This window comes from Esox lucius, chromosome 2, assembly GCF_011004845.1.
Source record: "Esox lucius isolate fEsoLuc1 chromosome 2, fEsoLuc1.pri, whole genome shotgun sequence".
NCBI classification, from domain to species: domain Eukaryota; kingdom Metazoa; phylum Chordata; class Actinopteri; order Esociformes; family Esocidae; genus Esox; species Esox lucius.
The window spans coordinates 19790752-19806347 of record NC_047570.1 but is presented as its reverse complement, the minus strand read 5'-3'; the positions used below and the strand labels follow the sequence as shown (position 1 = coordinate 19806347).

The window sequence follows — 15596 nt, the reverse complement described above, 5'->3', positions numbered from 1 at the left end:
ACTTTTTTCATTCGTGAATGACATTTAGACAATAACTATAAATAAAGGCGACAATAACTAACTTTTTCATCAAGTGAAAAGATGAGAGAATCGTGGAATCTACCAGAAATAATTAATAAATGTAATTGCACTCAATAGATTCAAACGTTGGTCTTCCATATGAGAGACAATGTCAAATAGTGCAACAATTTATGAATGTTTCTCAATGTCAAATTGAGTTTGGGGATCTTATCTACAGTATATAATATAATTAAAATATTAATGTAATCCGGAGAAATCTCTATGCAAGGCACAAGGCCAAAAACCAATGTTGTAAATTTGAAATTATGTTTGGGAATCATGGACGCCGCATCCTCGGCTAAAGAGGCGAGGGACGGTCCAGCTTGTTATCAGCGCACAGTCCAAAAGCCAGCATCCGTGATGGTATGGGGGTGCATTACTGCACATGGCATGGGTGATCTGCACATCTGTCAAGGCACCATTAATGCTGAAAAGTATACCCAGGTTTTGGAGCAACATATGCTACCTTCTAGACAATGTCATTTTCAGGGAGGGACTTGCTTATTTTAGCATGACAGTGCCAAACCACATTCTGCATGTATTACAACGGCACGGCCTGCATGCAGCCCAGACCTGTCACCTGTTGAAGACATTTGGTGCTTTTTGAAACGAAAAATATGACAAAGGAGACCTGAACAGTTGAGCAGCAAAAATCCTATATCAAGCAAGAATGGGAATATATTTCACTTTTAAAAGTAGAGCAAAATTGGTCCCCTCAGTTCCAAAATGCTTACAGAATATTGTTAAAAGAAGAAGTGATTCAACACAGTGGTAAACATGCCACTGCCCAAACATATGTGAAACGTGTTGCTTGCATCAAATTCAAGAATGTTTTTTTCCAAAAGCAATTACATTTCTCAGTTTCAACATTTGATAGGTTGTCTTTGTGCTATTTCAAATAAATATGGGGATACCTGATTTGCACATTATCACATTCATTTTACACGGCGTCCAAACTTTTTTGCAAACAGGGTTTTATATATATATATATATATATATATACACAATATCTCACAAAAGTGAGTACTCCCCTCACATTTTTGTAAATATTTGTTTATATCTGTTCATGTGACAACACTGAAGAAATTATACTTTGCTGCAATGTAAAGTAGTGAGTGTACAGTTTGTATAACAGTGTACATTTGCTGTCCCCTCAAAATAACACAACACACAACCATTAATGTGTAAACCACTGGCAACAAAAGTGAGTACAAATTGGGCCCAAAGTGTCAATATTTTGTGTGGCCACCATAATTTTCCAGCACTGCCTTAACCCTCTTGTGCATGGAGTTCACCAGCGCTTTATAGGTTGCCACTGGAGTCCCCTTCCACTCCTCCATAGCGAAATCACGGAGCTGGTGGATGTTAGATACCTTACGCTCCTCCACCTTCCATTTGAGGATGCCCCACATTTGCTCAATAGGGTTTAGGTCTGGAGACATGCTTGGCCAATCCATCACGTTTAACCTCAGCTTCTTTAACAAGGCAGGTGTGTTTGGGGTCGTTATCATGTTGGAATACTGCCCTGCGGCCCAGTCTCCGAAGGGAGGGGATCATGCTTTGCTTCAGTATGTCACAGTACATGTTGAACTGTAGCTCCCCAGTGCCAGCAGCACTCATGCCCAGCCCCAGAACATGACACTCCCACCACCATGCTTGACTCACCTGGTTGCCGTCACACACGCTTGACACCATCTGAACCAAATAAGTTGATCTTGGTCTCATCAGACCACAGGATAAGGTTCCAGTAATTAATGTCCTTAGTCTGCTTGTCTTCAGCAAACTGTTTGTGGGCTTTCTTGTGCATCATCTTTAGAAGAGGCTTCCTTCTGGGACGACAGCCATGCAGAACAATTTGATGCAGTGTACGGCATATGGTCTGAGTACTGACAGGCTGAACCCCCACCCCCCTCAACCTCTGCAGCAATGCTGGCAGCACTCATACGTCTATTTCCCAAAGACATCCTCCGGATATGATGCTGAGCATGTGCACTCAACTTCTTTGGTTGTCCATGGCGAGGCCTGTTCTGAGTGGAACCTGTCCTGTTAAACCGCTGTTTGGTCTTGGCCACCATGCTGCAGCTCAGTTTCAGGGTCTTGGCAATCTTCTTATAGCTTAGACCATCTTTATGTAGAGCAACAATTCTTTTTTTCAGATCCTCAGAGAGTTCTTTGCCATGAGGTGCCATGTTGAACTTCCAGTGACCAGTATGAGGGAGTGTGAGAGCAATAACACCAAATTGAACACACCTGCTCCCTATTCACACCTGAGACCTTGTAACACTAATGAGTCACATGACACTGAGGAGGGAAACAATGGTCTGCAACAATGCTTAGGTAGGTGGTACATGTCACATTAACATCCACATGAATGGCAGAACCTAAGGTTTCCCAGCAGAACATTGCCCAATGCATCACACTGCCTCTGCCGGCTTGCCTTCTTCCCATAGTGCATCCTGGTGCCATGTGTTCTCCAGGTTAGCGATTCACACGTACCCTGCCATCTACATGATGTAAAGGAAAACATGATTCATCGGACCAGGTCACCTTCCATTGCTCCGTGATCCAGTTCTGATGCTCACATGTCCATTGTAGGCACTTTCAGCAGTGGACAGGGGTCAGCATGGGCACCCTGACTGGTCTGCAGCTATGCAGGCCCATATGCAACAAACTGCAATGCACTGGGTGTTCTGACACCTTTCTATCAGTACCAGCATTAACATTTTCAGCAATTTGAGCTACAATAGCTTGTTTGTAGGTACTGTCCACTGCAACCGAGAAGACCCCACCAGGTCTGCAGTTTTGGAGATGCTTTGACCCAATCGTCTAGACATCACAATTTGGTCCTTGTCAAAGTCACTCAGATCCTTATGCTTGGCTATTTTTCCTGCTTCTAACACATCAACTTTGAAGATGGAATGTTCACTTGCTGCCTAATATATCCCACTCACTGACAGGTGCCTTGATAACAAGATTATTAGCATTATTCTCTTCACCTGTCAGTGGTCTTTCCAAAAAAGTCAAAAAGGAAGGTTTTGAGTGAGGAACAGAAGGGTTAAAATTATGAGACCACTGCAAATTTAATGCTTCTGTTCCTCAGTCAAAACTTTCCTTTTCAGATTTTTTGGAAAGGAAAGAAAAAGTTGCAGTGGTTTCTTAATTTTTTCCGGAGCTGTATATATTATAATATTATATATATTATATAATTTTTTATAAACTTTAACCTCTTTTTTTTTCAAACTCTTAGTGGATTCAGGACAATTGATGTTGAGATGTGGCCTCTGAAGCAAATTGGATGCAGTTCTAGTTAGAGCTAGAAGGAATGCCACACGGAGTAGAGGGACTATACTGTATATAATACAATTGCATTAATTTATATTTATACAATGACAAGCTCAACATTTGGGCACCCTCAAATCTAATTTTGTTTTAGCCCCCAAAAGTTCAGGGCTACTTAGGAGGAGATCTATTCCAGAAAGATTCATACTAATATACTGTATATCTTTTTTGGAAAGGCTTCAAGACAATGTAATAGCACTTAAAAAAAACATAAAAAACATATGCATTTGTTTATATGCTTCTGTGTGAGTCAGTCAGCCATCCTGTTTGATAGATGGACATACCCAGTTGCATTTTGTGAACCAAGAAAGCAGGGTTAAAGTAGTTAGGGGCTAGTTTGGGCTGCTTTCAGGCATAATATACAGTGTCTGCATCTCTCTTTACACGCAGAGTGATTTAGACAAGCTAACTTTATGTCCTGCTGTGGTCTCTACATCATCAGACTGCATCACTGCTGTTTTCTTAGAGTTAGTCAGCGTTCAGTAAAATTGAGTTATGTGGCTTTTATTTGAAAACCCAATAACTTCAGTTTTTTCCTCTGCAGTGTTTGTACATATTTCCTGCTATGTGTGGATCTGTGCATGCTTGTGTGTGTGTGTGTGTGTTTGTTTTCGCATGTGTGTAATCGGTCTGAAAGACTAGCTTTTGTTTGGATTGGTTTCGGTGTGATGATAACAAAAGAAATATGCACTTTTCAATGACTCAGATTAAGGGCAGTATGAAGTAAAGTAGATGGCTAATGCTGTTTTACTAAATAATTACAATAGTTAATTTCTAAAAGTATGTTTAGTAGAGCTGGTGTCAGTCTCTCTTGAAACCATAATCAGTTAAATGTAACTATTAAAAATGAAACTGATATATTGTTTAATTGCTCAGTGCTGTTTTGTGTGTTTTTGTCTGTGTGTGTTTATACATGTGCAGATGTGCCTTTTGGTGCAAATATGTGTTTGCCCATCAATGTGCAGTTAAGCCTCCATGAGATCCAATAAAAAGCAAATAATTATTTTCACAATTAAATGTATTAGCTTCCTAAGATCTAGCCCCACACTGACATTTTTCACATTTTTACTTCAGGGCAACCAGGTTAGTAGCTCACAATTTTTTTTTTTAATTGCATTTATACAGTTTTATTTATTAGTGTCATTGATTAATGTAAATAGATTATGAGATCTACCAAAGAGTTCCAGTGAATACTATGTTTAGAGTATGTGCAACAACTTTATAACGTTCATAAAACTGTATAAAACTAGGGCTTGGTATTTCCTATAATCTTCAATTTAGAATATCTTGTTCCTTATCTACATTTGTGTGGCTTCTGAGCATCATAGAGCACAGCAAAGCAAATTATATTAGTCTCACAACATTTAAAAATAGACTTGCCTTGTGGTTGGTTATATTTTTATAATTAATTACTTCTTGATTACTGTTGTATTTGTCTGCTTTGATTTAGTATTCCCATTCTTTAGAATACATGTCAGTTAGTATTTTAAATGAAATTGAATTTGTTTGTGTAGATGTTTAGAGAATTGACAAAGCAAGTCTACAATGCACATTTGCCTAATATTCAACCTTTCACATCAAATTAGATGTACAGTAAGCTTCCATATTTATTTTACTGCATAGCTGCAGAGAGAAAGCAACTCGCTCCGTGGTTGTGTGTGAAGTATATAGTGTTGTCTGTGTATCTTTGTGTGTGTATAAATGGTATGTGTTTTGACTGGGTTTTCTATTTGCATTTCCAGGTCGTCCAGAAAATTCCTCCATCTGTGATCCAGACCCTCGCCGCTCTGTGCCCTTGGCCTTGACGTCTGAGGTAAATGCAACTCTTTCTCTCTCCTTTCTCCTTTTCACTCGCTTTCACTCTTTTATCAATGTTATTGATTATTGTCTGTAGCACTCTTTTATACTGTTACTCTTTAATAACAGTATCAGCTTGTAAACCAATCTTTAAATGTAATTATAACATATAAAATAAAACTAATAATAACAATAATAATTATACATATTTTCTTTATTATATTTATTGTTGGTTATATGATCGTTACCTTTAGTATTATTGTTCCTATTTCTAGTACTTCAGTCACAAAAAAATATTTTTATCAGTGTCATTTAATGAATAGTTTTCACTTTGAACGGAACACCCATGTACATACAGTATATTAGATTGAACAACACCAGAGTACACTTTGTACTATGCTATTATAACATAATCTGTGGTTCTCTGAAAGGTCCATTACAGCTATGTATGTAATATTGTTTGTCATTCTTTATTTATAAATCTGATGCCAGCACCATCTTTCCTCTGCAATATCTTTCTCCAACTCATCACTTTATGATGTTCATGGAGCCGTACACAAGCATTTTTATATCATTAGCCTTTATTTACATCTCTGAAATATAATGGGCTGGAAACATAAAACTGCCTTATGAAGACAAGATGGAATATTTTACCTACGTGCCATTTCTACAAACTAATTTTAGTTTCTGGCTGTTTTGTTTTTCTCTTCTAATATACCAAAGTGTGTCAAATACACCTTGCGTGTACAGTACAAGATAACTCCAATTTAGGAAATTTTTTGCATTTGTAATTGATGCACACCTTTGAAGGGAAACTTGGGTCACAGTTTGTCACAAAACCAAATGTTTTTTAAATGGCTTCACTTATTGTGCCGCGCTAAATCCCATTGACTGATCACTTAAGAGGGAAGTCTTCGGTGACTTAAAATGAGACCCACAGTGGGCGCAAAATACTGTGAAATATAAGGAATTGCACTTGAGTAGTTGTCCTATGTGTGCCTGTTTGTGCTGTGCTTAAATTCAGCTGTACTTATCATATCTCATTCCATCGTATGGATCACGACCAGCCCCAAAGCCCTCCGTTCCTCTTTATGATGTACAATACATTACAACGCCCACCTGCCTTCAACGGCCTCTCTGACGGCCTCTCCAGGCAGCTGTTCCTCATCTACCCATAGGCAGCTCTTCCCTGGGAAATCCCTGTCATCCCTCTGATCCCAAGTGTATGTTCAGGGAGTAGTCACCCTAATCAGCCCTCAGACACTGGGCTTACCCATACAGGACCACATATAGTTATGTCGAGTAACAGCTAACTGAGTTTATGAACAACAAAGTGCATCCCTATTTATTTCAAAGGTTTAGGGATGGCCTTGTCTCTGAGGAATGATCCTATGAGCCAGGTGATACTATGGGAGGTAACTGGAATAAACATTTAAAAAAAATCTGAGTTGAAAAAAATAGCTCACATGTTAAACAGCAAGCATGAAGAATCCATTCAGATTGCCCTTCTGATTGAGCTGGCATTATGTTATTTAATATATTACACCGCCTCATGCCCCCGTGAGTGGTCTTCTAAGGCCAAAGTCAGTTGATGTGAGTGACCGGTGGCTAACACTGCACAAGCAAATTGAAGGGGATAAAAAAGTCTAGGTTTCACTTCTGAGAAGCATTAAAAATATAACTTTTCTAAAAATAGTTTGTACTGAGATGGCGCATTGTGGGCTTCTATCTCCACACTATATCGAGTAAGGCGTCCCATATGGCCATACGTGTGTGTCTCCTGTGTTATCTGCCTGATTGTCTCTAAGTGGGGTGTGGGATCAGTAGCTGGCCTGTCTCCAGCTCCACTTAGCTTCAGCAGAGTGAGCGAGAGAGAGAGAGAGATAGAGGAACGATAGAGAGCACAACAGAATGAGAGAGGCAGGCGGCAAAAGACGTTAGTAAAGACATGGACAAATCATATTTAGATGAAGTGTTTTAAGTGCTTCGCTTTTCCTACTGCACCACTACTGTACATTTGGTGCCCTCAGCTCAGCATGTGCCAGGGCACAGAAAATATACAATGCCACAACCAATGGGTGTGGAAAATTGGAAAACCATAAGGACGTCAGGCTCTTATATCCAAGGCAATTTCCCATTGTATGAAATTGTTGTACTCCCTGACCATCTGCCAACCTCTTACAGCTTGACCTAACCCTGTCTTTTCTGTGGCCATCCTGGTTTTTGTCTCTGTCCTCAGGCAAGGTAGGCTATGATGATGAGTCTTTGCTTAATTCAAATTCATGCATAGGAGAAGGAATGGGGGGCAGTAATCAGTCTGCTCACGTAGCTCCGAGAGGACAGGCTGAGGGATCGGAACAGAGAGACAGCGTCTGAGTGTCCTTGCTTGAGGAAAGAGTTTCCTGACTCTGGTTGGAATTGGAGCTGACCAGGACACAGATACAGTATCTCTGTCTATGTCTCAGACTAGCTGAGGGAGTGAATCAAGACAAACATGTATTTATAGTATGGAAACTGAAGGAGAAAAAGGGCTACTGTGTCTTCATGTGAGTTGCGTGGTTAGAGCTAAGACAACTGCTCCTAGTTTGTCCTTTATACCAAGAGATGCGTGTATGTATGTGTGTGTTTGTCGGCGTGTGTGTGTCTTTGTGTGAATGTTCAGATCTGTCTGTGAGGAAGGCAAGCAGGCATTTTACCTCAGGTGTCAGCCCTGGCAGAGGGGGAATGGAGTTCAAAACCCAGCAGGGAGGAGAGGGACCTGGATTCTGCTGACAAGGAGAAAGTGCCAAGTGTGTGTGTGTGTGTGTACACATGCGTACGTGCGCTCCCATGACTATGAATAAGTGCACTCTGGTTAAAGAAGATTATGAAGCTGGCGTTTGTGCCACGGAGTGACAGTGTGTCTGTGTGTGGTCAGACGGAGGGTAGGCTGTAACGGACAGGGGAGGTGTGACATTAGGGTGGCTTAGGTTAGGCTCACTGATGCAGTGTTACCCACACACAGCACTCCTCTCACAAAGACGCCCATTTTCACAATCACCAGTGTGTGTGTGTGTGTTTGTGTTCATCTGTATTCTTTGACAGTCAAAAATCATCTGTGTCCATTTTACTCTACACTATTTTCAGTGTAAGGTATGAATCTCCCATTTGTTCAAATGTTAATTGTCTTCCAGTGTTTGTCTGTCCCCATATGTGCTATTTTTTGAAATTGTTGAAAATGGTTTAAAATTGTTTCTTTGCAAAAAAGGCTTTGGTAGGTTTTGCTTAGTCATTGTACTGGACATATTAGCTGAAACTGAAAAACTTGCTCTTCTTTCACACTCATGTTGCCACAGCTACCTAATAAATGGAAATTTCATCTAGTAACTGAATCTTTACCAAGCTGAACATTGCACTTTTTCACTTTAATATTAATAGGGGAGTTTAAGGGCTTTTTCAAATATAACTATATGCTGATATTGATTTTGACTACTGACATAAACATTTACCTAACCAGCTAATCTGTCAAGGGTGAGTATTGTCAAAATAAATGTCCCCATACTTATTTCATAACCACTAATTGTAGAAACATTTCACAACATACAGTGCCTTGCAAAAGTTGTGTTTTGGCCTTTAAATTGGAATTATTGTCCTGCTGAATGATGCATTTCCTCCCAAGCTTTAGTTTTCTGGCAGACTTAAGCAGATTCTCTAAGTATTTCCATGTATTTTGCCGCATCCATTCTTCCTTATTTTTAACAAGATGCCCAGTTCTTGCTGATGAATAACATCTCCACATCATGGTGCTGTCACCACTCTGCTTCATTCTAGGAATGGTGCATGTAGAAGCACGGTCAGAAGTTAGTGCCATACATTGGTCTTTGAGTTTTTGCCAAAAAGCTCAGTTTTGGTCTCATCTGATCGCAAAACATTTTCCAATATCACAGGTGGATAGCTCTCATGTTTGCTGATTATATTTTAGGAGTAACAGCTTCTTTCTTGCCACGCTTCCAATACAGGCCAGTTGTTTGCAGAGTTCTCTGATATGTTAGGTCAGTGCACCATTTTTCCACCCCCAGCCAATGAACTCTCTAACTCCTTCAAAGTGATCATTGTCCTCTCTATGCTTTTTCTTTTGTTTCAGCACATTAGTTTTGAGGGACAGCCTTTTCTTGGCAGTGCCTGTGTGGTGTGATGCACTTCCACTTCCTAATTTTAGGTCTAACTGTGCTCAGAGTGTAAAGTGGTTGAATACTTATGCAAGCAACATATTGCATGCATACATATATTTTTGGCTGGATTCTGTTTTACTGGATAGATACATTACGATTTTTCCCCCCCGAAACAGTAGCAGGCTTGAAGTAAACCCATGCTTTAAAGGGTATATCTTCTCTGGAATCTGCAGCTTAGATCAGTGAAACCGCCTAGGCTACCAGATTTGTTTTCTTATGACTTCAAGTTGGCCAGTCTTATTGTGTGTTTTAAAACCAGTGTTTTAATCCTGCACATGGATTAGCCCAGGGGTCCCATGGTTTTGCAGGGTTAGTAATATTATTTAGTTGCCTTGCCTACTGGCACTCTAGAGAATCCTTTTGGCGGCATGGGTGTCTGTGAGCTCAATCAAGGGAGTAGGTTGGATAATACGCTCCTTACGGCATGTAAAGATTATAGTATAGGCCTCCTAGGTAAGTGAGCAGTGTGATAAGAGCACCACTGGAGTCTGCTGGGTGTTGAGGCAAATTCTTAATCACAAATTTCATATCACAACATTGCCAATAAAAACATGGTAAAAGCAAAAATATAAATACAAAATAACCCGAAACCGGACCGCTCTGACATCAAAGACGACAAAAACATGTGAGCGTGCTGACCAACTCTCTTGGTGTCTCTCTGATTACAATATTTTCTGCCCGTACCAGTCATGCTTCATGTCGAGTCACTCCACTGAGACGGCTGTCCTCTGTATCACACTGTATTACACTGCCTAAGCTGACACTCTCCACTGTTCTCATCCTTCTTGATCTATCTACAGCATTTAACACTGTGAACCATCTGATCCTCCTCTCCTTCCACTCTGGGCTGGGCGTCTCAGGCTCGGTACAGCCTTGGATAGCATCCTGTGTGGCTGGCTGCAGCTAGAGTATATGTGTTTTCCTCCAAGAAATCTCACTGATGGTGCCCCCCAGGGCTCAGTTCTAGGCCCTCTCCTATTCTCTAATTTCTTTACCTGGTCTTTCTTATCATTGCAACTTGACACTTTACTATTTCCCTCGTATGACACCAGGTGGCAACCGGCATTTCTGCGTGGCCCACCACCTCAAGATCAATCTTGATAAAAGCTAGTTGCTTTACCTCCAGGGAAAGGCATGTCTCTGTAAAATCGTCAGTGTCCCCCTCACAGAATGCTAAAAATAACATTTGTTCTTCTAATTAAACATCAAGGCGGTGACCCTCTCCTGCAGGGAGAGCACAACCTTACCGTATACATGAAGCAGCCCAGTTACGAAGCAGTAACCCCAGCCAAAGTGTTCGCTGTCCTTGCACCAAAATGGTGGAACCAGTTAAGAAAGCTGAGACCATGCTCATTTTCAGAAAACGTCTGCCTTTTGTGAACAATTGTTTGCATATTTTGTCCTTCTAGCCCTTAGTTTGTCCTTCTAGTCTTGACTTTAAAATGATTTTTGTAGCTGTAATTTTCTGCTAAATTACAAATGATCTGCTAAATGACTAAAATGTAAATTCCTGGTTTACAGGCCATATCGGGCCTCCAAGTCACATTATGCTAGCTAGCAAAGGAATGCGTAATTCCTACTGGAATCCAGTCATTGTTAAGAATATACAGCAGATGTGGTGTGTATATCTCCATGTTCAGTATGTGCCTGTGTCTGTGTGTGACACAGTACACTCCTCTCCCTCCGCTACTCCTCCTTAGCTGCATAATAACTCACTGTTCACTTCCTCCTCTGTGCACCGGAGGAGTCACCGTATTTCTGGGTGCAATGCAGGATGATGGTCTCCCTAGAGGAATGAAGGCAGATGAACCTGATACATATTGACCTGTCATCCGGAGGAGAGAGGTGAACGTGGGGACAGAGTTGAAGCAGATTTGAGGGAGGAGAGGGCATCGCAGAGCTTCACAAACAACCCTTCCGACCCCTCTGCCACACACAGGTCAAGAGTTCTTGGATTTAGTTTGGCATCAAGACAGAGGTGACATGTCACCCCTTACCCCTAGATGAGCATGTACCATGTCCCCTGTCTCTTTCTCATCCTCTCTACCCCTCATCTCCACCTGCCTCCTGGAAAGGAGTGAGAAACTGGAGTAGTGTTCAGAAGGAATGAGTCTATATTTAGCCTGGGTGACCGAAGACACTGTGGTCTGGCTTTAAGGTTAAAAATATAGATCTCCATGTACAGCCAGCTGGGTACAGCCGACGTCACACTCAGGCACCATGAATCAAATTCCCGTTCCTACTAAACTCAGTCTTGCCCATCTCAGCCTGGCCCAGGTTAGGGTTTTAGGGCTTCTTTTGTAGGCTCTTTGGCCCTCTGTAGTCTGTATAATTTCATTGTTTTGTAGGTTCTGGGTATTTTTTGACTCATTTAGTAAAAGAGCGGGATTTAAAGGCTAATCCAAGTAAAAAAAGAACACCTGTGTGTGGAAGCTATCTGTGTGTTTATTGTACTTAAAAAAAAAATCACAATGACAGGTTATTTAGGAGTTTAACCACAAAACAACTCAAGCATAATCATTTTTAAGAATCAAAAGAAAGGTGGAAAGAAAGAGCAATTTAGTTCTTAGTTTAAAACATACATTTCTCAATTGTATCTCCAATTTTAGGGAAGTATGGGCATGTCTTGGTTGTGAAATGCTTTCAGATTTAGCTCAGGGCGTATGGACATACAGCTCCACTTTGCGATTTATTTGCCGCATGGCACTTCCTTTCTTTTCTTCCAAGCCTAAAAACAGTCTCTGAAGTAAGATCCTAGTCTGCCCTACTCAGGGTGTGAAATACCAAAGTAGGCTAGAATTACCTGGAAAAGGAGGAAGGACACATTATGGCTAGTCACCGTCAAAAACACATCCATTGGTTGGTATTACTTTCTGTATACATGCACAGTACTTAAAACTACCCTCAGCTAAATTAGAAGCGATTGCAGATACATTATATCCAGCATTTGTGGAGCTGAGAGGGGAAGGCACATACGTTTTTCAAATTTTTTTGACCAAGATGGCCTGATGTTAAGATATTTCACCTCAGACCGGCATCCTGCCTAGTGGCCTAGACTGTGGAGAGCAACTGGACATCAGATCTCTTCACCCAGCACTTACTGGTGAAGGCCAGAGTCCAGGGCACCACTAATGGTTGATGCTGCCTGGAAGCCTGTACCTCAGTTTATAGCACTGCAGTCCCCACAATAGCCATTGGCAAGGACCCAATTCACATGGTTGTGTGCCCAGATATATGTTGTTATGTAAACTCTCTAACATGAGAGGTACTCTTTCCACAGACTCTCATTCTGTCTTGGTTTCTGTCAGTCTCACTCAATCTGTTTTTCCTCTGTCCTCGTGTCTTTTTCTGTTTCTCTCTGTCTCCTGCTGTTTCGCTGTCTCTCTCCATCTCTCTCGGTCTGACTTAGTCTCTCTCTGTCTCTCAAAAGACATTGACATTCTCCACATTCCTTCCAAAGCTTGTACCCCCTCTCTTTCTTCCTCTTCGTCTTTTAGAAGAGTTCACTCCACCAACTAAGCCAAACACTCCTAAAAGAAAGCCAAAAACTCCTTATCAAACAGTATACATCCATCCCAATGCTACCAGAAAACCTCACTTCATCCTTTCCCTCCAACTAACACCCCAGACCTTCCGTTCATGCTACCTTCCTCTTCTCTCTCCCCTCTGCACCGCACCTGCCTCCCTTGTCCTCCCTCTCCTCCTCTCCATACGTCAGTTATTCTTCTCTTCTCCCCCTCCTCTCTCGTTAGCTTGATGAATGGCTTCACTGCAGGGAAAGTGCTGATTTTCCTCCCTCTGTCTGATTTTTGCTGGCTGTTATTAATTTCAAACACTCAGAGAAAAGCAAGCGAGTCAATAAATAAGGAAATGAACACACTGAACAGCATTGCCTCTCACAGTTATTCCCCCTGTGCCCATGTCCTGCACAAGACTGCTGTTTACACACATAACGTTACTGTATGTGTCTACCTGCAGTAGATGTTTGCATTGATTCCCTCTTTAGCTGCTGCACACTTCACAGTGTATATTATATTTATTTGAATGTTGTTTTGTTGGCCAGGTTGACTCTATCAATTTTAAACATTTGTACATTTGATAATGGCATGGCATTCATTATCATTCATAAACAACAATGTAAATCAATTTGACTGACCCTACTTAGTTTGAGCTAGTTTGTACTGTGCAGTGCCAAAACCCCCACAAGCTAGGTTTGTTTTGTTTCCAATACTCAGGAAATGGATGATGGGGTCAGGTATCATTATCATTAAGTCTATAATTACTTTTAAGAAGGCAACAGGTAATGTTTTCAGAGTGACACTGCTTTGAAGTATTTTGGAGGAAAGACAGTAAATGTGAGTACATTTGTTATGGATTTTTTTGTTCATGTGCAGTAGTGTAGGTAAAGTTATGTTTGCTAGCCATTGTGTTGCTAGCTCTGTGTTGCTAGCTCAAAATTTTTCTTAACACACTTGGAATGGACACCTAGGCCCTGGTGGTAGATACATGTAACTAGTTAATTGTGAAATGTATTCATAGATTGCAACACTTTCACTCCATTGTGTCATTGCTATATTTGTGTAATATGTATTATATAACAACTTTGCCATCAATGTCACATCATGAAATGTATTGACAGATGGCAATGTTGCCTTTAGCTGACAAAAGTTATTCATAATATTGCTAGAAATGCTAACAGTAGCTAGCTAACATTTGATTGACTGATAAACAGATGTCCAGTATCATTCACTATGCTATATTTATTAGATTATATCATAATGATGACAAAAGGTTATAGCTACTAATGATTTCCTTTCTTTAGAGATGGTATTGTGTTCACATGCCTAACTGTAGACCAAATCATCAGCAGCTCCCATTGAAGAAGCAGTTGACCTTATTTTGTAATCCACTATAAAGCTGTTTTTAAAGATGTCGGGCCGTCTCCACTGCACTGGAAGCTGTCTCATCATAATGTAGGTGATCCAAATGTTGATATTTTGGGACCAACCCGATATCCAAATCAGATATACCCATGATGCAAATAATAAAGCTATTGGATCAGAACTGAATCAGTGTAACCATTTAAAATATAAATTCCCAAGTCCACACTCTCTCCATATATACAGTTTTGGAATATAACACTGCCATGTGTAAAGCTCTCAGATAAAGACTATAACCTGTGTAATTACTTCTATACAAGTAAAGATGACAAACAATTGGGTTGTTGCTTTGATTCCCATAGGGAGCCAGTACTTAAAAAGTATGAATACTGTATCCCAATACTGTCATTCTAGAGTGTCAAATAACTTACAATGTAATTAAATTGAAATACCATTGATTACCGAACTAGAAGCTCTGCGGTATCTGGTGCATCGATTGCGTCAATGGAACCTGAACATCTGAAGGATAGTAATCTCTGGTTGTGGTTTAACCAGAGCACGCAGCTTCTTTTTTTAGCCAGAGGTTCATTACCTTTGCGTCCACCTTTTCTGCAAAATGACCTGTGTTTCACGTTTCTATAGTACTCACTTCCACATAGTACAGCTAGTTAAGCTGTACTTTAAAATGCTAGTATCAAACTTGCACCCCCCCCCCCCACTTTTACTTTTACAGGTTTTATTGTGTGACAACATGTTTTCAAAATCAGTTTAATTAGGAACTTTTTACTCTAATCAATATTTTCCTGTTGCCACTCAAATATAGATTTGACTGCGTTATCTGTACTCTACAGTGATGAAGCTGCAAAGGGCAGAACTGTTAAATTACGTGTAACTGCAAATGTGCACAAACAAATTGAAAAATTATATATTACCGTCCTGATCATCAATGCTTGTATTTAATTATTTATGTTGATGTTAACATCCTCAGACAAGCCAGTTACCTGGTCTGTCGCCGAGTACAGTGTCAACTATATTGATGATGGTGTTGAAAGCCAGTGTGTTTTCCAGCATGATCCACTTTTGTTTTTCTAATCTTTAAAAATAAGTATTTTTCATCCTGGTTGTTGTAGCGTGATTCATTAGGGTTATCCGAAATGTAACTCCCTTCTATAAAAACACTTTTGGAAGTGCAGACGGATCGTTGGCAAATGGCAAAACTGATGGCAGTTTGTGAGAACTGATTTTCCTGACACGAAGCAGCATGAACCTGTTGTGGAAAAAGGCTTGGGAGTCCATTAAGACACAGTCC

At 40.5% G+C, this 15596-nt stretch overlaps 1 protein-coding gene across 5 annotated transcripts in view; it reads left to right on the top strand.

Moving 5' to 3' along the window:
- mafa (v-maf avian musculoaponeurotic fibrosarcoma oncogene homolog a (paralog a)) overlaps positions 1-15596 on the top strand; it is a 130888-nt gene that overhangs the window by 12819 nt on the left and 102473 nt on the right. For all 5 annotated transcript variants that reach the window (XR_829286.4, XM_010899490.5, XM_020040408.2 and 2 more), the window contains exon 2: positions 5142-5212. Coding sequence is in view for 4 of the 5 variants with exons in the window: in XM_010899490.5 (XP_010897792.1) it covers positions 5142-5169 (28 nt within the window). In the remaining variant the exon portion in view is untranslated. The remainder of the gene's footprint in view (positions 1-5141; positions 5213-15596) is intronic.